The following is a 22,345-nucleotide window of genomic DNA, read 5'->3' as shown; positions in this document are numbered from 1 at the left end:
ATTTCCCTAGAACGTTAGCTCTGTATATAAGAGACTGTTTTGTGTTCATTGTGCCTAAACAGTGCCTGGCACATAATAGGCACTCAAAAAATATTTCCTGAAGGACTTACTCTAAGGAGGGACATAATCTAATTTACATTACTAAAAGATCGTCTTGACTATTGCATGGAGAACAGACAGTAAGGATCACAGGTGAAGCAGGGAGAGCAGTGAAGAGGATACTGCACCAGTCCAGGCAACAGAGAAAATGCTGTCATGTTCTGGTTCACATCTGGATCCTCTCACATTTCTCTGCCTGGAATCAAGCCCTCCCACCACCCCTACAGGCCCCCGCCAGGGTCTCTCACCCTCTGGAAGCTGGCCTTCATTCCCGCCACTGTCTTCTTCCCTCAGCTCATCTCTCTGTTGGATCTGTTCCACCTCCATCCAAAAGCCATCCATGCTGGAGCTCTCCACTCCAGTGGAACAGCCAGCAGAGCCAGCAGGGTGTAGTCGCAGGAGATTCTTCTGGGGAAGCTGATCCATTCCGCCTGAGGAGGGGCCAAAGCTGTAGCAAGTGGGGAAGGTGCAGGGAGGTCAGCAAGTCTCTGCTTATGATGGGGGTTGTGCTGAGGCTTGTGGCTCTCCAGAAATCAGCCTGGGGCCCCTGGGGGCTAACCAAGCTTCCTAGGCATGTTTCTCAGGGTGATCTCAGCAAATTGACTGGCGACCCATCACCCCTGCGGGATCCTTGGAAACCAGCAATGCTGCAGGGGACAGAGCAGGGCCAGACTGCTCTGCTTGCTTCCACCTTCTTGGTCGAGGCGAACAGTCTTGGACATATCTATGGTAAAGGCAGCATTCCCAAGAGGGGATTAAACACCAGGACAGGCGAGGAAATGACAGGGCAGTGTCTCGCGGATCTCACTGAATTTTTACCCAGACAGTCTCCTGTCTCTTTCCCTCACACCTCCTCCTTTGTGAGTCTGGCTGTCAAGCCCTGGTTTTCCTGTTTGTGTCACAGGAGCACCTCATCTCCTCCCCTCTCCCAGCCAGCTTTGAACAGAGCAAGTACCTGATCACAGAGGTGCTATACATCACTGAGCCAATCTCATTCTCTCAAAGTGTTGAACCAAGGGCAGAGGGGTCAGTATCAGGCACGTGAACTGGAAGCTGTGTGGGGCTGGAGGGGCTGGAGTGGCCAGTCTTCCAAAAGAAGCAGAGAGGAGACCCTCTGCAGGCATGGAGGGATGTGGGGTAACCTAAGCTTGATTTTCCAGGTCCCAGTTGCAGCCTCTCATGATCCAGGCTATGTGGTTTACCCCTAGAGCCCTGACTCGCACATCCTTCCCTTTAATCCCCCTCTTCTTCCCAAGCTACACTCAATGAATTTCTGCTTCATGCAATCAAAGAATCTCAGGGTAAGACAGTGCAAGTCTCCTGGTCCATATAAATGAAGTCCAGGACTTCAGATGAGCTTAGGGACAAAATGTCTCTGTTGCTGGCCCAAATCCTTGAGAAATGGTAGGGTTGGTCATAACGGCAAAAATACTAGACTGGAATCACCTAGACCCTGACACATGCCAGTAAATAGACCATAAACTACCCCTGCCAGAAGAGAGGGAAGAAATGCATTTCCCCAGTTTCCTCAAATGGGAAAAATGTATATTCTGCAAGTTCTATAGATATTTAAGCTCCCATGTGGAAACCAACAAAAGGCAAAGAAAACCAATAAACATAGGTGGTTTGAACTGCCCTATTAAAAAACAAGACTCATTTGGATTAAAAAGGAAAAGTCATCCACATGCTGCCTTTTAAAAAAAATATATATATATATATATATGCTTTTCTGTGTTTGTTTGTTTGTTTGTTTTTGTTTTTTGAGGCAAGGTCTGGTTCTATGGCCCAGGCTGGAGTGCAGTGGCGCGATATGACTCACGGCAACCTCCGCCTCCCAGGCTCAAGCCATCCTCCCACCTCGGAATCCTGAGTAGCTGGGACTACAGGCACACACGACCATGCCTGGCTACTTTTTGCATTTTTTGTAGAGATGGGGTTTTTGCCATGTTACCCAGGCTGTTCTCGAACTCCTGGGCTCAAGCAATCCGCCTGCCTTGGCCTCCTAAAGTACTGGGATTACAGGAATAAGCCACTGAGACCGGCCTTAAAATATATTTTTGTTAGCTATATTTTCCATTATAAAATCAATATGCAGTTATTGTAAAAATTCCCAGCAATGCAGAAGTGAGCAAAGTAGAAAATCAGTCATTCTCCTGCGGCTATGACCACGTTTTCCGTGCTAACACTTTGGTGTGCAGACATCTCATGTTTCTCCCCAGGCATATTTAACCTAAAGGCAGGCACTCTCTTCTTCACTCAGGGGACATCGTTTTGGGCTCATGTCAGCCAAGACACAGAACTCAAGTCCTCCACCAGCCCCACAAGAGTCCCATGCACACTAAGCATTTGATAGCTCTTTGCTGAGGAGCTGGATGCTCACAGGAAGGTCCCCCACACAGTGAATTTATTTGAAATATCCCCATTTCCTTTTGATGGAGATTTGGGTTGTTTCTATTCATCAATATCACAAATAATACCATCTGTTACCTTTGCTCCTTTGTACAGCAGAAGAGAATCCTAGAAGTAGAATTGCCGAATCAAAGGGTTTGTGAACTCTTGCCACATTGCCTCTAAAAAAGGACTATTTTATTGGATGTTTGTTTGTTTGTTTTGACTTTACCCCTGCTGCCTGCTTAGCCCCCGTCTTGTGGGATCCCATCCCCTGGAGTCCTTGAAGCTGTATTTTGCCCTCAGCCTATGACCTCACTCACTGTTGTCCCCCCAGTTTCTGGAGGTGTAATCCAGGACCTAGGGCCGGCTCCATGGATGTGCGACCTGTGCAGTCACACAGGGCCCGGGTTTGGAAGCAGCCCACACTTGGTTCAGAGATCTGCTGTCACCATCTCAAAATTCTTAACAATGTTTGAATGAGGGACCCATGTTCTTTCTGCACATGGCCTTTCCGGCCAGGATTTTACCGTAGACCCCGGCTTGTGGCTTCCTCCCAAGCGTCCTGCCCACACAGAGCTCAACTCCGAGTCCCAAACAACTCCATCCTGAAACAGACTCAAAATGTGGTAAAGCAAAGAAACCTCCAGTCAGCCAGATCCTGAAGGAAGGGACAGGGCACAACCTCCTGGCAATGGCTCCAGCATTTTTTGCACAGAGCAGAAGCTTCACTGGAGACCAAGTCCCAGTTAATTATAAAATTGGCTGTTCCGCTCTATTTATGGTTTTCAAGAAAACTGCTAGTCAGTGCCTCCTGCGAATCTGTTTGGCACCCCATGCTGGGGGCACAGCTCCGTTTCTTTGGTTGCTTTGCGATTCGCTTTGAAATTACCAGCATCTGTGTGCTTTCGTGACAATTTGAAAACTGCAGCGACTAAACCCAAGCAAAATTGTCAACACTATCACCATTTGATAGCTAAGCAGTGAGGGGGCAGCAATTATTTCTTTGGAAGAACATTCTGAGGAGGTCAGAGAGGGGTACAGGAAAGAACGAAACAAAATGAAACACCCACAGTGCTAAAGGTGTCATTATTCCAACATCACATTTTGCAGCATGGTGGTGAGTACCCCCCCTTCTAGGAAGAGAACGATAGGAAGAGGACACATCCACAAAAGGTGTTCAGAGCCTCACAAATACAGCTGATGTTTTGTTTGTTTTGTTTCCAGCGCTTTGTTGAGATATAGCGCATGCAGAAAAGTACGCAGGTCCTAAGTATACAGCGCAGCCTCCAGTTGTAATTTGGTTTTTAAACCATTACCAAGTACTTACTATATGCCCAGTGACAAACATGTTCAAGCATCAGTTTATTTCTTTTTATTTTGAAAAAGGTCTTGCTCTGTCTCGAGGGCAATGGCGCGATCGTAGCTCACTGCTGCCTCAAAGTCTTGGGCTCAAGCGATGCTCCCACCTCAGCCCCCCCAGGTAGCTAGAATTATAGGCACATGTCACCATGCCCAGTTGATTTTTGATTTTGGTAGAGATGAGGTCTTGCTATGCTGCTCAGGCTGCCCTCAAATGCCTTGACTCCAGTGATCCTCCCAAAGTGCTGGAATTCCACATGTAAGCCATCCAGCCTGGCCAAACCCGGTGCTATTGTTTCCAATTTACAGACAAGGAAACAGACCCAACAGGATTGGGGGACCCACCCAGACTTGTCCCATTGGCAAGTGGCAAAGCCTGGATTTGAACCCAGTTGCAAGCCCCAGTACCAGGGCACTTAACTGCCACACTAGATGATTTAGGGAGGCCCCAGGTATAAATGAAGTAATCTGAATGCATTTTTTCTTCCCCACTGTAGACACTGTGCCCCTCTCAGTGTTCCCTGTCTCATCAGATGGTTCCATCAAGCACTCTGAGAGCCACTCCTCACACCCTTTTTGGTGTCTCCACATCCCATGAACCCCTAATGAATTTTACCTTTCATACAACTCTTCTATCCACTAACTTCTGAACCACCACTGTGGTCCAAGCCACCATCACTTCTCGCCTGGACCACAGCCTCATCGCAGTGTTCCTATGTTTCTTCTAGATATCCTTCTCTGGTTTAGAAGGATCTTCCAAGCTCACAAAACTGGCCTTTCACCGCATCTAAGAATCCTCATGGTATCCCAGGATCCTGAGGATAAAATCCAAATGCCTTATGAAGGCATTGGACTGATCTGCCTACGCTTCTAGCCTCGTCTCACATACCTCCTTCTTCCCTCTGCCTGGAATGTCCTATCTCAGACTCAAAGTCACTTCCTCAGACACAACTTTTCTCATCCCTAACCTGGATTATGTCTCTGCTATTTGCTTTTCCATAACACATTCATTTCTGTTGGAACTATTTCTTTCTTGGCTTCTCTATTCCTTGCTCTCTCCTCAGTACCTAGAACACTGCCGGGAATATAGTAGTTGTAGCGGATATCATGTATGGTCCCAAAATTCTTTTACAGTTCTCCCATGGGGAGGTGGGGCCTATGTCTCCTCCCCTTGAATCTGTCAGGCTGTGACAGCTTCAGCTAAGAGAACACAGCAGAGGTCAAGCGATGAGACTTCTCTGTCTGTCGTAGTGACAAGCTGATCCCACCTGGCTCTCTCACTCTCTGCTCGCTCCTTGGAATGGGTTGCTACGTTGAGAAGCTCAGGCCAAGTGCCAGGTCACATGCAGGTGCCCCAGTCAACAGCCCTAGCCAAACCTCACCCTTGAATCATTTGAGTGTAGGTGTCAGACACATGAGTGGAGAAACTTCCAGACAGATGGCTCCAGTCCCCAGCATGAAGTCACCCCCAGCCATTCAGTCTTCCCAGGTGATACCCCAGACTTCATGGAGCAGAGAGCAGGTATTCTTGCCTGCTCTGTCCAATTCCTTACCCATCGAATCCCTAAGCAGAATAAAATGATGGTTGTTATGTGCCACTAAACAATAGATAAACAGATTTGTAAATTTAGAAGTCAAGAACTTTGGGCCGGGCATGGTGGCTCACACCTGTAATCCCAGCACTTTGGGAGGCTGAGGCGGGTGAATCACGAGGTCAGGAGTTCAAGACCAGCCTGGCCATCATGGTGAAACCCCGTCTCTAGTAAAAAATACAAAAAATTAGTGGGCGTGGTGGCGGGCGCCTGGAATCCCAGCTACACAGGAGGCTGAGGCAAGAGAATCACTTGAACCTAGGAAGCAGAGATTACAGTGAACCGAGATCGCGCCACTGCACTCCAGCCCAGGTAACAATGTGAGACTCTGTCTCAGAAAAAAAAAAAAAAAAAGTCAAGAAATTTGGCTCTAGTGTCAACTGGGTTTGAATTTGAATCCTAGATTTGTTGTTTATTAGCAACGTCACCTTGGGGAGTCCCCAAACCTGGCTGGACCTTAGCTTCCTCATTTTAATATGAAGCTAACAGAGACTACCTGGGGCAGTGTAGTGTAAGAGCCAATTCACTTATTCAGCAAATGTTTATCGAGCCCTTACTATGGCCAGTTACTAGGAAGCTAATATACATAAGGTGCTTAGAATAGGAAGTCCTCAGTCAATGTTAGTTTGATCAATATATATTACTTCTGGGCTCTTCCTATCTGAGATTCAGACAGAGCAAGTGGCTCACCCAAGACTGCCCAGCCAGTGAGTGGCCTCTAGTCCCTGTCCTGCAGAGTGGTCTCGGACTTACAAGCACAGACCATGGAAGAAATATATCCCTGCAGTGAGTCAGAGGGCCAGAGCCCTCACAGAGACTTAGAGTCTTCCTGAATGCAAAGCCCTTCTTGGGGGAAGGGCTTTTCCCCCCAGGTGGCCTGGAAGATGAGGCAGGGCCTGGAAGATGAGGCAGGGCCTAGAAGTCCTCGGCTCCCATCCAAGTTCCCTGCTCATGTTCTGTGCAGCTGTGGGCATGTCCCTTTTCCTCTATGGACCTCAGCTTCCAAGTCCGTAAAATGGGAAGACAGGGGTAGAGAAGAGGGCTTTGCAAGATGATCTTAGCGAGACTCTTGCCCATGAGGTCATAGCAGGCAGTGAGAATAATATGACAGTGGAGCAAAGGCCTTTCCCAAAGGGCAGGGCTACAGAAACCCATGCAAAGCTGAGAGCCACAGAAGCGAAAGCCTGCTCAGCGAAGCTGAGAGCCTGTTCAGGGAAGCCAAAAGCCAGCATGACCGAGGGAGCAAGAATGCGGGCCATCGGGATGAGCCGGTGGAGGTGTGGCTGAGCCTCCTCTCCAGCAGCCAAACCAGGTCAGCTCAGCCTGGACCTGCTGGAGCAGGGAGCGTGGCCTGGCTTCAGCAACCCAGCCAAGGGCTTCCCCCAAAAGTGGTGAATAGGGCTTTGGGGGCAGCCTTCAGTTCCACCGAATCTAGGAGGTGGAGGTTGCAGTGAGCCGAGACTGTGCCACTGCACTCCAGCCTGGGCAACAGCGTGAGACTCAGTCTCTAAATAAATAAATAAATAAATAAAAAGTTCCTCAAGCTCAGTACTAACAGCATGTCAGGAGGATGATTCTTTGCTGTGAAGGAGGGCTGTCCTGTGTATTGTAGTAAGTTTAGCAGCATCCCTGGCCTCTACCCACTAGACGCCAAAGCATCCCTCTCAGTTTTAACAATGACACATGTCTCCAGACCTTGCCAAATGTTCCCTGGGGAACACCATCATTCTGGCTGAGAAACACTGCTTAGCATGGATTAACTCATTTACTCTTCACAACTTCTTATTATCCCATTTCACAGATGGTCAAACAGGGGCACAGTGATAAAGTGACTTCTGCAAGGTTACCTGACTAGTAAATGGCAGAACTGCATTTGGCCCCAGGAAGTCTGGCTCTGTAGCCCATGTTCTCAACCACTGTGTAATAAGCCACTTGTACAACGGTCTTTCCTTAATTGTGAATGTTTTCTTTTCTTTCACTGGCTGGATGCAGCCTGTGGTTGGTGAGGGAATACCACCAGCCCAGATGTAGCCCCAGCTCTGCCTCTGATCAGCTGAGCTCTTATCCCTATCACCTGAGCCACAGAGTTCCTGGACTCTTTTGAACACATCCCTTGTCCCATAATTATTGTTGGGTAATGATATGTTGTGGAGCGATGAATTGAGATTGTCCCCAGTGGGGCAGGCTGGAGGAGCAACAGATAGCTGCTGTTGGGCAGTGCCAAGCTTTACTTTGCTGAGCGGGGAATCTGGGGGAAGGTGAGAAGCTGGGGGTGAAGGGAAAGGAGGGAGAGAGGTGGGTGAGAGAGCTATCCACCATCAGGGAGTGGCTGTGTGGGATGCCATGTGCCTTTGGCTCTGGGCAAGCCCAGGTATGCAATGTGCCTGGGTGGTGGAGTGGCCCTCTCACACCGCTATCAACACCTTGAGAAGAGCCGTCCCTGGACAGCTGCCGCCTGGGTCCCAGAATGAACACATATGGCACAGACCACAGCCCAGTAAGCAGGGAGGAGTAAGTTCAGCCAGACTCATGGCTAGAAATGGAGCCGCCCAGCAGAGCCTAGGGTAGAGCAGCTAATCCCCAGCCACCTTCAGACACAGGAGCGGGAGTACACGATCGTCGCTTTGGGAAATGATTGCTGCTGGGTTTGGGGATCATTTGTCACACAGTGATAGCTGACAGGGACAGCACGCTATTGCACAACCCCAGCAGCTCTGCCAGAGGTGCGGTGAGCCCACTCTCTGCCACTGACACCACTCCCAGGTGCCAAGTGCACACCCCACTGGCTGTGTGCACGCTCCATGTTCCACCCTATCTCCAACCCCCAGATAAAGAGACACATCCGGTTCTGAGTCAGGAATCAATAAAGGATAGAAATTGGGCCTCTTAGAGCAGAGATTGAAAGGCAATCTCAGGGAAAACAGTGGCTGTGGCACCTCCTCCGGGATGCTGAGGGGCCCAAGGAGACCGTGAGGCCCGAGCCGGCCACTCGCGCCGCCATGGACGTGGCTGAGGTCGAGTTCCTGGCCCAGAAGGAGCTGGTTACCATTATCCCCAACTTCAGTCTGGACAAGAGCTACCTCATCGGGGTGGGTACCTGGGGCCTTTTAACCCTGGTTTACCAGTGAAAGTACGCCCATGGCTGGCAATTAACCTGAAACAAAAGCAGAAATGTCGACTGCTCCCTCCGGAGTGGATGAACATAGAAAAGTTGGAGAAGATGAGGGATCATGAATGAAAGGAAAAAACTTTTACCCCAATGCCCAGCCTTTACTACATGGAACTTACCAAGCTCCTGTTAAATCATGCTTCAGACATCCTGAAGGCAGACGAAATCCGGACCCTGGTCAAGGATATATGGGACACTCGTATAGCCAAACTCCGAGTGTCTGCTGACAGCTTTGTGAGACAACAGGAGGCACATGCCAAGCTGGATAACTTGACCTTGATGGAGATCAATACCAGTGGGACTTTCCTCACACAAGTGCTCAACCACACGTACAAACTCGCACAAACCTCCAGCCTTCGGAGGGTACTCAGTCTCAGGACTTCTAGAGAAGGGCCTGGTGCAGGCGACTTGCTGGGGGATGTGAGTGCTCAGGACGTGATGAGGTGCTCATGGTTCTGGAGCTCTAGAAACACTTTTGAATGCATGAAAAACGTGCAATGGTGCAAGGAATGGATTCATGACATTGTTGGAGAAGCAACAAATTTGTGGTTAGTCCTCAAAACTTATCTCCCTGGGACATTCTTCAATTCCACATCTGTTTCTAGAAATCAGCCTTCTCCGCCCCCTCTTTTGAGAAAGAAAAAAGCTTTAGGCAAATAAGTTATTGTCCCTAGCAGAGCCACTTGGGTCTCCTGCATGGAAACCGTCACCTTGGGTAAGTGTTCAGTGACTGGTAGGTGTAGATATAGCAGGAGTGGCCATGTGGCCAATGGCTTTTTTTCCCCCTTCTTGATCCTGATTTCTTGGGCTAAATTTAGACCCTCCCACAGAGGTGGGTCACAGAGAAGGATGGTAGATGGTGCAGCTAATGATGCTGATCAGTGCTTATCCTCTAAGCCCTGATCCACAATAAAAATGGACCCAACTCAAAAAAAAAAAAAAAAAAAGAAAGAAAGAAAGAAAGGCAATCTCAGGGCACAGCCATGTATGTATGGGTATGCCAGGGAATTGTGGGTACACAGTCACTCATGAATGTGTACATAGCCATGTGTGCCTATGAAGAGGGTCTCTCCTCTGTTGCCTCAGGACTTGCCAGGAGGTTTGGATTCTTCATGCCCACCCATGTAACTCACATAACTTAGTACGTGATGATGACGTAAATGGTGTCCCTCTGAGTGTAACACTCTTACGCAGTGCACAACCTGAACATCAGGACACAGCAACACTCACATCTATGAAGCAACCCCTGTGGGGACAGGGTTGGGATGGGTGGGAATGAGATGTTATAAAAGGTAAATCTTACCTTTACATTTTTGAGTATCATCTTAACTGAGCTCCTAAAATCCCTCTATGGCTACAACTTTTCCATTAAGACAAGGAAGACTGGCTCATTCTGGACAGTGTGACCATTCTTTGAATTATTAAATGATGCTCGCCATATCTCTTTCACACAGCATTTCTGCTAGAGCTGATCTGTAGGTTAGGAATGTCACAAGCATGGCTATTTTGTGTTATAGACAACAAGAATAAAACATTCTGAAATGTAATTAATGTAATTTAGCTTCCTGAATCACACGGGAGGCTGGGCTGGGAGACAGGGAAGGCACAGCTATGGGTGCCCCCTTTAGCTGTTCAAGTTGGGCACAAATCAGAAGAACAGAGGACCCACGCTGGGCCCAAGAAGCTGCATCCTAGGTGTGGAGACCTGGCCCAGAGACCTTCTCCAGGGCAGGGTGCTTCTCCAGCCTGCCCATGGGCTGGAATCCCCCAGTGAGCTTTGCCAGGCCATTATGCCCAAGCAACGCCCCAGCCAGACCAATGACACCCAAACTGCTGGGAATGGGACCTGAGCACCTATTGTTGATTCCATTGTGCAACCAGGGTTGGGAAGCCAGGAGTATCATTATGTTGCTGGGGTTCAGAGAATTGCATAGGTTTCAGGAGTTGGGTGGGAACTGATGGATTGCATCAAAATTCTCACATAGCACTTCTGGGAGGGGTGGCCTGCATTTTTTAGATGGCTGGGGGAGATTAAGGTACTGCCCATGACCTCTGAGATGACAAATATTCCCAACAGAAGATCAGGATCTACCAATCTCCATCTGAGATAGCAAACTGCATCCCCCCACCACATCCCCAACACACACATTGGATTTTCACACCTTTTAAATAGCTTGCTATCATTTGAAAATGAGGAGGTCTCACATTTTTAAGTACTCTAGTTCCAATTTCCCTTGGGAAAAAATAATCTGTAGAGATGATAATCTTGGGTCTCTGTCTGTAAGTGACAATTGGCTGAAGCCAAGTGGTGACTGCCTCTTAAAAAGGGCTTCCAGCCAGCAGCACAGCCCTGTGGTGCTTGCCAGAGAAGCTTCGAAAGTCCTTAAACTGTGTAGGCTTGCCCTGATCCTTCCTTCGAACAAGGTTATAGACACTTGTATGTCCCTTCCTGAGTCACTTAGATTGTCATCTTGATTTGTACCGGCCAATATTGTAGCCACTAGCCACCTGAGCCCTTGAAATATGGTATTTAGTATGAATGAGGAGCTGAATTTTTAACTCCTTCCTTCCTTCCTTCTCTTTTCTTTTCTTTTCTTTCATTTTGAGACAGAATCTCACTGTTTTGCCCAGGTTGGAATGCAGTGGTGCAATCTCAGCTCACAGAAACCTCTGCCTCTTGGGTTTAAGCGATTCTCCTGCCTCAGCCTCCTGGCTGGGATTATAGGCCCCTTCCACCACACCAAGCTAATTTTTGTATTTTTAGTACAGACAGGGTTTCTCCATGTTAGCCAGGCTGGTCTCAAGCTCTCAACCTCAGGTGATCTGCCCTTCTCAGCCTCCCAAAGTGCTGGGATTACAGGTGTGAGCCACCGTGCCCAGCCAACTTTATTTAATTTTAACTAATTTAAATTTAAAACCAGCTACTTGTTTCAGTCACTGGAAAAGGCCCAAATATGTTTAGAACAACTTGGGTATACAAATCTACTTTTCTGGCTGTATATTTTATGAAATCTAAATATACATTTAGGATTTCTGATGAAAATTTAGCATCCTATCAGAGATTGCTGGAAATGAAAAATACACACTGGATTTTGAAGACTTCATATTTGAAAATATAACATATCTCATTAATGTTTTATATTGATTACATGTGAAAATATTCTGGACATATTGGGTTAAATAAAATGTTGTTTTTATTAAAATAACATTAAGTATTAATGTTGTTAATGTGATCATATTAGAAGTTTTAGACCAGGCACAGTGGCTCACGCCTGTAATCCCAGCATTTTGGGAGGCCGAGGCAGGAGGATCATCTGAGCCCTGGAGTTGGAAATCAGCCTGGGCAACACAGCAAGACTCTATCCCTACAAAAAAAAATTACAAAAATTAGCCGGGTGTGGCCAGGCACGGTGGCTTGCGCCTGTAATCCCAGCACTTTGGGAGGCCGAGGTGGGAGGATCACGAGGTCAGGAGATCGAGACCATCCTGGTTAACACGGTGAAACCCCATCTCTACTAAAAATACAAAAAAAAATTAGCTGGGTGTGGTGGTGGGCGCCTGTAGTCCCAGCTACTTGGGAGGCTGAGGCAGGAGAATGGCATGAACCCGGGAGCTTGCAGTGAGCCAAGATGATGCCACTGCACTCCAGCCTGGGTGACAGAGCAAGACTCCGTCTGAAAAAAAAAATTAGCCAAGTGTGGTGGTGCATAACTGGAGTCCCAGCCGTTCAGGAGGCATGGGCAGGAGGATTGCTTGAGCCCAGGAGTTTGAGGTTGCAGTGAGCTATGATTGTGTTATTGCACTCCAGCTTGGGTAAAAGAGTGAGACCCTGTCTCTAAAAAAAAAAAAAAAAAAATAGTTTTAAATAGGCTTAGTGTCCTCCATAAACCAAAAATAAAATCCTAAGCCCCCCAGCCAATTGAACAGACCCATTCTTTTGGCCAAGGGAATCGCAGGGAAACCTGCAAAACTGAATTCGTAGCCATGATGGGTTGGGAAGTTGGACACACCTCATTATACACTCCTCTGTTTTGTAGTTTAGGCACAGCATCTGAACAGCATTAATGTTAAAATAGACATCACAATGGCCAGGCGTGGTGGCTCACGCCTGTAATCCCAGCACTTTGGGAGGCTGAGGTAGGTGGATCACTTGAGACCAGGAGTTCAAGACTAGCCTGGCCAACATAGTGAAACCCCATCTCTACTAAAAATACAAAAATTATCCAGGTATGGTGGCAGGTGCCTGTAATCCCAGCTACTTGGGAGGCTGAGGCAGGAGAATCGCTTAAACCCCGGAGGTGGAGGTTTCAATGAGCTGAGAGTTTGCCACTGCACTCCAGCCTGGGTGACAGAGCAAGACTCTGTCAAAAAAAAAAAAAAAGAAAAAGAAAAGACATCACAAAACTGACAAAACGGACTGTTTGTGACAATAAGATAACCAATTATAAACAGGACCTATGGCTATGCCAGACAAAGGTGAACTCACACACCCCTATGAGCAACTCTGACCCAGTATACTGGTTAACAGACTTCCTCCTCTTAAACATTCCTTTCTGCTGACTCCAAATTTTTAGACAAAGCTTCACTCCTCTAACCAATTGCAAATTAAAGAATCTGAATCCACGTATAACCTGTAAGCCCCGGCTTCAAGATATGCCGCTTTTTCCAGCCAAACCACTATACAGCTTCTATGCTTTGCATTATGTCTTTGCCTATAACTCCTGTTTCCCCTAAAATGCATAAAACCAAACTGTAATCCAACTGCCATGGAGACACCTTCTCAGGACCTCTTGAGACTGTGTTCCCCAGGCCAAGGTCTCTTACATTGGCTCAGAATAAACCTTAAAATATATTACAGAGCTTGGTTTTCCCATTCACACCTCGGTTCCACAATCCTCACCATGCCCTGAGATGTTACACTCTGCCACGTGACTCCCTAAGGGTCCCACTTAACCCTTGTAGGCACCAGAGTTTGCAGCTCCTGTTCTATAACATCTTCCTAGCTGGTTTGAGGTAGGGGGGTGGCACAGCGGGAGAGCTTTTTAAAATCTTATGAAAATTGTGGATCCTTTCTCCGGAAAATTGCACACACACAGAGATGCGTAACATTTAGCAAATAATTTTAGTGGCTCTCAGATCTTTGAAGGTCCATCCTCGAGCCCCAGACTAAGAACATCTGGTCTTTAAAGCCTTCAGAAAAGACCAGCAGGAAGAGCATCAGGCTGGTCGCCATGGTTACACCTCCTCTTAGGCTGGCCTAGGGGTGAGGCATGGCCTCATTATCCCTGTCTTTGCTGCATGCATCTTCACAGGGAGGTCCTCATCGCTCACTCTTCCATTGTGCACTCAAGGGCTTAAGAGCCAGATTCTCATCCCACCTTCAGGTCTCCGGGCCCTGGGGTTGCAGCCGGGCTCAGGGCTTGAAAGCAAACTGCAATCCCATCTCTCCTCTGCCCCGCTCTCTGCTCCAGCCAGTGTGAGCTACGTATATCTCTCAGAGGCACCAGGTTCCCTCTTGCCCTGGAGTTTTGCCCAGTTGGCAGCTATTGCCAGGAACACCCTTCTCCTTCCCATCCTTGGCCTGCTCAGTGCCTACTTTGGGACTCAGCTCAGGCATCACCTCCTCCAGAAAGCCTTCTCTGCAGCCCTCCTACAAGCGTTGGGCTCATTGATGTCCTGGCACTTACCGCCCTCCATAGTCATTGCCTGTTTGTTTTCTCCTTTAGACTGGGATCTCTTTGAGACCAGAGACATTCTATTTATTATTATAGAAGCCCAGCTCCCAAAACAGAGCAGATATTGATAAATATTTGAAGGATTAATACATTTAACCCAGTGGTTCTCAAAGTGTGGGCCCCAGACCTTCAGTATCAGCATCACTTGGGAGCCTGTTAGGAATGCACATTTTCAGCCCTTGCCCCAGAACTACAGAATTAGAAACTCTGGGGGTGGGGTGCAGCAATCTGGGTTTGCACAAGCCCTCCAGGTGACTCCAAGGCACTGATCTAAGCACCAGGTTGGAGGGAGGCAGGATGACTCCTGGGGGTGGAGGCAGAGGACTGAAGTTTGGAAAAGCAATATGGAAGAGTGGCTGCGGGTAGGCAGAATAACCCCCCCACTACCCACTACTCCGTGGAATCTGTAAATGTGTGTGTTACATGGCAAAAGTGGGATGAAGGTTGCAGATGGAATTACAGTTGCTAATCAGCTGATTTTGGGGAGATTATTCTGGGTTGCCTGAGCGGGCCCAGTGAAACCACTAAGGTCCTTAAATGGGGAAGAGGGAGGCAGAAGAGTGAAAACCAGAGAGATAGCAGCGTGAGAAGGACTCAGCCAGCCACTCTTGGCTTTGCAGATGCAGGTGGACCACAACTTAAGGAAGGCAGGTGGCTTCCTGAAGCTAGAAAATTGATTGTCCCCGAGAGCCTCCAGAAAGGATCACAGTCCTGCCGACACCTTGATTTTTAGACCAGCAAGACCCATTTTGGACTTCTGACCTCCAGAACTCTAAGATAATACATTTGTATTGTTTCAGCCACTAAATTTGTGGCCCTTTGTCACTGACCCAACAGAAAACATTGACTACATGGCTAAGGACCAAGGCTCTGAAGTCACACTGTCTGGGCCTAGGTCTGTCCTCTTCATGTGCAGCCTATAAAATCAGGGTGATGGTGGGATAGTATACAGAAGGCAGTGAGGATGAAATAAAGTAAGGCCTGTAAAACATTCAGCCCATAGTAAGTACTCCAAAAACATGAAAACACAAGGCTGCCTTCGGACCAAGGAGCAGCCAGCAGCCGACAGTCCTCTTAAGATGGGGCAAACAGCCCGAGGGGACAGAGCAGTAATGAGAGAACAAAAGGGGGAGTGGGCTGAGAAGAGGCTTCCTGGAGGAGGTGGTGTTGAAACTCAGTTTTAAAGAAACAGTCAGTGAATGTCAGGAAGGAAATGAGATATGCAAATCTCCCAGGAAGGGGAGCAGGTCTTTATGCTGGGAAGTGCCAAGGAATTTTCCCTGGGTGGATAGAAGTCTGTATTAGGGTTTAATGAGAACAAAGTCAGTAAGAAATAAATGGTAGTGGAGAACAACTCTCCAAGCAAATTAAAATCCAGAAGCCATAACAGAAGAAAGCTGAGTTGATTACGTCAAGACTTAAAAATTTGTATGACAAAAGACACTATAAAAAATGTCATAGGACTTTTTTCCTCAACTGAGGGGAAATATCTGCAACAAATGACAAAGTGTTACTATTCAGTCTATATATATATATATATATAAAGAGTTCCTGGAAAGCAGCAAGAAAAAAATACCCAAAAAATCTACTGGGAAAGTCAGCAGCAGATAGAAATCCACAAGTCACAGGAGATAAAATGCAAATGCCCTATGCGAAAAGATCAGGGCAATGCAAATTAAAACAAGGATGAACTCTATCAGATTGGCAAACACAGAAAAGATTGCCGACACCCAGTGCTGGCAAGTGTCGAGAAAAGACATTCTCACACTTGGATGAGCATCTGCTGGACAATTTGGGTAGAGTCGGTGATGCCTGACAGGAGGCGAGGTGGAGAAGCGGCCTCCACATTGCAGGCAGGGTGAGGACCCCAGGGTTGTGAAGGGCGGCAGCCTAACTGCTTGGTGTAATTAATACCTTCACCTCTGCTTCGTCGTGAGAAAAGAGGGAAAATAGGAAGCTCCATCCGAAGGGACCTGCCCTTCACTGGTTTGTAAGCAGGATCTGGGGAGGCCCCTCCTGCTGGAGAGCCCTGGAGGAAAGTGGTTTGCAAGGACTTTCTCCTGCGAAGCTGGTCAGAAGCCCCCAGTGGCAGCCTGGTCCCCGGAGCTGTGGATCTGAGGTGGCCGTTCCGGGTTTCGAACCAGGAGGATGTGTGAGTGTTCCGGGTTTCGAACCAGGAGGATGTGTGAGTGTGAATGGCAGCCACTATCTGAATGGCACTGATTCTACAAATGAAGGATCAGGCCCAGAGAAATGAGGGAACTTTCCCAATGATGAGTGGAGGATTTAGGACTCAAATGCAAATCTTTCTGCCATGACAAGGAGTCAGGAGTCCTGAATATACTTGTCCCATGAAAACAAGCCTGTGCTATTTGGAGTCACCTCCAAGAACTTGCCCTTTGACCACTGATATCTGACACAAATTGTTCCATTTCTACATGGTGGGCACTGTACTAAGCCCTCACATGCATTAATGTCATTTTATCCTCACAACAAGTCTATGAAGCAAGTACTGCTGTTCACAACCATTTTACAGAAAAGGAACCAAGGCTCAGAAAGGTTAAGTAACTTCCCCAGAGGTCCACAGCTGGTAAGTGGTGAAGCTGGGCTTTCAGATTCAGGCTGTCCTTCTACCCCTGACACATTTAAACCATGTGTAGGTGATTTATTCAGTGGTTGGGTTCACATACAAGGGGTTGTGTCTGGAGAGATCAGTTGACATTGACCCCAGTGGCAGAGACTTGAGCTACACATGAGCAAAATATGAGTGAAGGTGAACCTTGTAAAGGTGATTGATTCTACAAGCTATCTGTGTGCAATCAGCCAAGTCCTTCAACCCATTATTGATTAAGGAAATCTGGCTGGTGCACTAGACTCAAAATGGGTCTTTCTGCCTCTCTGATCTGCCTTTGAACTCTGCCAGACACTGAGCATGTGAAAAGATGCTCAGCCTCACTAATAATAATAAAAAGGGCAAATTAAAACAAGACACAGGTTTCTTCTAATCCAATTAGCCAAGACTAAAAATGAACAATAATATCTGGTCAAGAATGTTATGTATATTAGGAAACAAGCTCACACCCACTTGGTGAGTCTAATTGGGTACAACCTTCCTGGAAAACCACCCAGAATATGTTTCAGAATTTTAAATGTATACACCTTTGGACTCAATGATTCCTATTCTGAAAATGTATCATAAGTACACAAAGATATATGTCCAAGAACATTGCAGTATAGTTTATAATAGCAACCAAAAGAGAAAAAGAAGCAACCTAAAATTCCATCAACAGGAGGCTAGTTAACAAAAGTACTGTCCAGTCATAAAATGAAACATCACACAGTCTTTAAAGAGGATAATGTAAGGGCAGGTGTGGTGGCACATGCCTGTAGTCCCACCTACTTGGGAGGCTGAGGCAGGAGGATTGCTTGAGTCCAGGAGTTTGAGACCAGCCTGAGCAACATAGGGAGACCCTGTCTCTACAAAAATTAAAAAAATAGCTAGGCGTGGTGGCGCATGCCTTTTGTCCCAGGATCACTTGAGCCTGGGAGGTTGAGGCTGCAGTGATTCCACCACTGCACTCCAGCCTCAGCCTGGTCAACAGAGCGAGACTCTGTCTCCAAAAGAAAAAAAAAGAATAATGTTGATTTCTATGTCTTTCCAAGAAAAGATATTATAAAGATGGAAATGTCTTTTATAAAATAGTATACATAATATAAACCAATTCACGTATGTAAGTACAATTATGCGCATGGATTGGATCATAGATACATTTTACATATACATGTATGTAAATATTTATGAAGCACAAAATCCTACAGGATGTACACTTAACTTCTCACAATTGCTGTTCTTGTGGGTTGGAGGTGGGAGGGGCAGGTGGATTTCACTTGCTACTTTTTTTTTGCATTTTTATACCAATCGTGAATTAACAGAAAATATATTTCTATGGGGAGCAAGGATAAGGGGAATCCCAACAGAGTCACCTCACTCCAACTGGGTCTTTGAGTCCCCTCCCAAGGCCAATATTGCATGGTTTTAAGATGAAGACAGTGAATTCGGTGTCCCCTTCACATTATGGGACGTTCTGTTTGATGGCAACATTGACTCTATTCATCCCTGCTCAGGCCTTTCCGGTTAGCATTTAGTGTATTATGTGGTAGTGACCAGCATTATGTCTTCCTCCTGGACCAGCCTGTGGACATCTTAAGGGCTGAGAGAGCATCTTATTCATGCCCACACCCTCATATCCATCACAGGACTTCATGTAGAGGCAGTGAGCATTTCATTCATCAGGCAAATATTTCATGAGCACCTACAACAAGCCAGTCCTGTGCCAGTGCTGAAGAGCCGTGGGTAAACAGAACAGATCCGGGCTTACATCCTGAAGGTTGCCGTCCTGCTGGAATTTGTTGAATAACTAAATGACCCACAAGCAAGGGACCGGTGAGATGAACAGACTCAACGGATTGGGGGAGCTGACCTAGTGACCTTGTGAGCCAATACACAAGAACATTGGCCTAGAGCAAACAGACCAACCCTGTTCCAGGGAAGTAGTTTTTGCTTTTTTTTTTTTCTTTGGCAGTGGAATGTCTTCTCAATAAACAAAAGAGGTAACGGTGATATTATTATAAGCTGATTTTATAAGTTTAATTTAAAGCATTTACTGATCATACAATCAAGAGAATTTTAGTTGACAAAAAACATCTGGGATACCTGAGTGGAGGTAGTATTTTTACTAGATGTTTAATACTTGAAAGATATAATAAAAATTAAATTCAAATAAAATGTTTGCAGAACCCTGGTTTAAAAACCACTGTTCTGGGCTGGGCGCATTGGCTCACGCTTGTAATCCCAGCACTTTGGGAGGCCAAGGCAGGTGGATCATGAGGTCAGGAGTTCGAGACCAGCCTGACCAACATGGTGAAACCCCGTCTCTACTGAAAATACAAAAATTAGCCAGGCGTGGTGGCGCATGCCTGTAATCCTAGCTACTCAAGAGACTGAGGCAGGAGAATCACTTGAACCCGGGAGGCGGAGGTTGCAGTGAGCCGAGATCGTGCCATTTTACTCCAGCCTTGGCAACACAGTGAGACTCCATCTCAAAAAAAAAAAAAAACACCACTGTTCTGGAAGTAAAAATGTTGCTTTTGTTGTTTTGTTTTCAGTAATAAAGAGAATGAATGGTTCAAATTTTAAACTCTCTTAAGTATTATTCATCTGTTCATTCAACCAGTAGCTATTAAGCACATTCAGTGGGTCAGGAGCTCTTACAGTGAATTCAGTATTAATTGCCTCAAAGATCACAAGGAACCAGGAGATTAAGGGAGGGTGGTGGTGGAGTCAGGGGAATAGCCATAATAGGTAGGTAGATAGGTAGATAGATGGATGGACGGACGACGGATGGTTGGATAGATGGTGTGATCAGCTGAATAACAGCTCCCCAAGATGTCCAAATCCTAATCCTCAGTATTTGTGAATATATGTTATCAGGCAAAGGGACTCTGCAGATGTGATTAAGCTAAGGATCCTGAGATGGGGGGATGATCCTGGATTAGCCAGTGGGCCCAATGTCATCACAAGGATCCTTATCAATTAAAGAGGGAGGCAGGAGAGTCAGAGAAGGAGACATGGGGATGACTATGGAGGTCAGAGTCAGAGAGAGATGTGAAGGTGTTACAGAGCTGCCTTTGAAGACGGAAGAGGACCATCAGCCAAGGAATGTGGGCAGCGGCAGAAGCTGGAAAAGGCAAGGAAACAGATTCCTAGAGCCTCCAGACAGAATGCACCCCTACAGACCCCTTGATTTGGGGATTTCCAGCATTCAGAACTGTCAGATAACACATTTGTGTCTTTTTAAGCTACTAAATTTATGTGATTTGTTATAGCAGCAATAGAAAACTAATATAAATGAGAGAGACAGAGAGAGAGATGATAGATAAGCTTATGTGATTTGTTATAGCAGCAATAGGAAACATAGATAGATGAATAGATAGATGGATAGATAGATTAGATATAGAATAGATAGATGGATAGATAGATTAGATATAGAATAGATAGATAGACAGACAGACAGATAGATAGATAAACAAACTTGTCTTTGGCTTCTAAAATTGATTCTCATTAAAATCCTATCTTGAGTAATTTTTGCCTGGGATGGGGCAGAGCCCCACGCACATAGGAGCTCAGTGAACATGCTGTATCAATGAAATGGTCTCACTAAGCTTCCCCTCCCTTTCCTGAGCCTAGAAGTTGTTCCCTTAAGGGAATTCTAGGACTCAGTTGTCCTACGATCAGGATCACCTACTCCCTGAATCTGCTTTCTGAGTACAGACCACGTCTAGTCTTCAGGTCCTTGGGTGGCAAATGAATGGGGCAATGGGGGTCTCCTGCTGCAGGTGTGTTCCAAGCTAGAACACTTTTGGAGGGCAGGGTCTATTAAGATTCTAACATTCCTTTTAAACTTGCAACTACAAGTCTAGGACGTGAATTTTACCCATGCAAGTCCCCAGAGATGTTCATTGCTGTATTGCTTAGAATCGTTAAAAATTGGAACCAACCTAAATGTCTGTTAGCCAGGAACTGATTCAAATTAACCAAAGATATCCATAAAGTTGGATCCTGGCAGGCCACTAAAGTGAATGAATTGGATCTTTATGTTACTGACATGTAAAGATGTCCATAACATTAATTGAGGAGTTGCGGGGGAAAACCTTACAAGCACATGTAACACAAGAGCCTATTTGTGTAAAACTATACAAGTTTAGGTTTATATATGTCAAAAAGTTCTCCCAAGGTATATGTCAAAACTTTAAGAGCAGTAAGTTTTCAAGAATGAACATATGTATTCCTGTAATGTTTGACTTTCTATAATAATCAAATTGTAATATGATGTAATCAGAGTGGGGGAAATGACCATTTGAAAATTCTAGTCTGGTTGTCAGTGGCAGGCTGAGCAGGAATAAGGGGTGACCAGTTCTCAGCCGAGGTGACCACACGGCCACACTGACCCAGAATCTTGACCCAGAGACTCCTGAATCTTGAGCCCCTGGGCCCCCTAAGACTCTCTACATCCAGAGGAAGAGGAAATGGCACATACTGGCGTCACTCATGGTCTCTAAGAATCTGAAAATCAGCGACCCCTGTAGGAGGCCAGTAGCCTGAACCCAGGGCAATGCTGTGTCCCAGGAAGGGTCTGGGTTTTGAGTCCCATGGACCAGGGCTAAAAGCCATCTCCACCACTTGACAGTCAGGTGACCGGGCGCTCCGAGCCTCTGTTTCCTCATCTGTATGATGGAGGAAGATTCTTGCCTCACAGGGATGTTGTGAAGACAGACCGCACATGCCCCTGGCGCGTAGTAGGGCCAACTTCCCTCCCGCTCCCGTGACCCCTGTACCTGCAGCCCAGGTCGGCCCAGCGCTGGGCGCAGCGCCTGGCAATGCGGGCCCGCGGGATCCGAGGACACAGTGAGGCTAGGGGCCCTGGGGCCAGCCTCTCCATCTGGGCGGCGGGGAGGAGAGCAGCCTCGGCCATGGGCTGGCACCTCAAGGATCCCGGTCCGTCGTGGTGCTGCCGCCGTGGGGCTGACTCGATCGGCAATGTGAAAGGGAGGAGTGAGGTAGGGCCTCCGTGGCGCACCCAGTTCCCAGACACCCTCATGCAGGACGAATGTCCAGCCTCCTCCTGGGGCGGGGCTGGCTTGGCCGGGGCCATCTACAGGCAGTCACTGGCGTGCACACACACACCCCTGAGTCCCGCCCGCCTGCACTGGAACTGCAAGGTGGAAACGGTGCCTTTCAAAAACTGTCATGAAATATGATTTGCATGGCCACTATTATTACCTACAGCCATCCCGATTTCAGAGTAAAACCACATGAATAAAGCACCTGGCTACTATGAGTGGAAGAAAGTGCTCACGACCCAGGGGTTTTTATCTGGCTGGGCTATTCCCTCTGAGGCTTCTCTGAGCCGTGGTTTCCTCCTCTGTGAAATGGGGATGGT

The 22,345-nt window shown here is 47.0% G+C and overlaps 1 protein-coding gene and 1 pseudogene across 1 annotated transcript in view; one reads left to right on the top strand and one right to left on the bottom strand.

Moving 5' to 3' along the window:
• ARHGAP40 (Rho GTPase activating protein 40) overlaps nt 1–22,004 on the bottom strand; it is a 51,627-nt gene extending 29,623 nt beyond the window's left edge. Inside the window, exons 1-2 of the mRNA XM_054467830.1 lie at nt 21,741–22,004; nt 348–547 (exon numbers count right to left, since the gene is read on the bottom strand). Coding sequence (XP_054323805.1) covers nt 348–547; nt 21,741–22,003 — 463 coding nt within the window. The 5' untranslated portion in view covers nt 22,004. The remainder of the gene's footprint in view (nt 1–347; nt 548–21,740) is intronic.
• LOC129021870 (DNA replication complex GINS protein PSF2-like) lies at nt 8,441–8,996 on the top strand (annotated as a pseudogene).
• Nucleotides 22,005–22,345: the final 341 nt, after the last annotated feature.

This window comes from Pongo pygmaeus, chromosome 21, assembly GCF_028885625.2.
Source record: "Pongo pygmaeus isolate AG05252 chromosome 21, NHGRI_mPonPyg2-v2.0_pri, whole genome shotgun sequence".
Taxonomy (NCBI): domain Eukaryota; kingdom Metazoa; phylum Chordata; class Mammalia; order Primates; family Hominidae; genus Pongo; species Pongo pygmaeus.
Note: the sequence above shows the minus strand (reverse complement) of the source record. Positions and strands in the feature narration are given on the sequence as shown.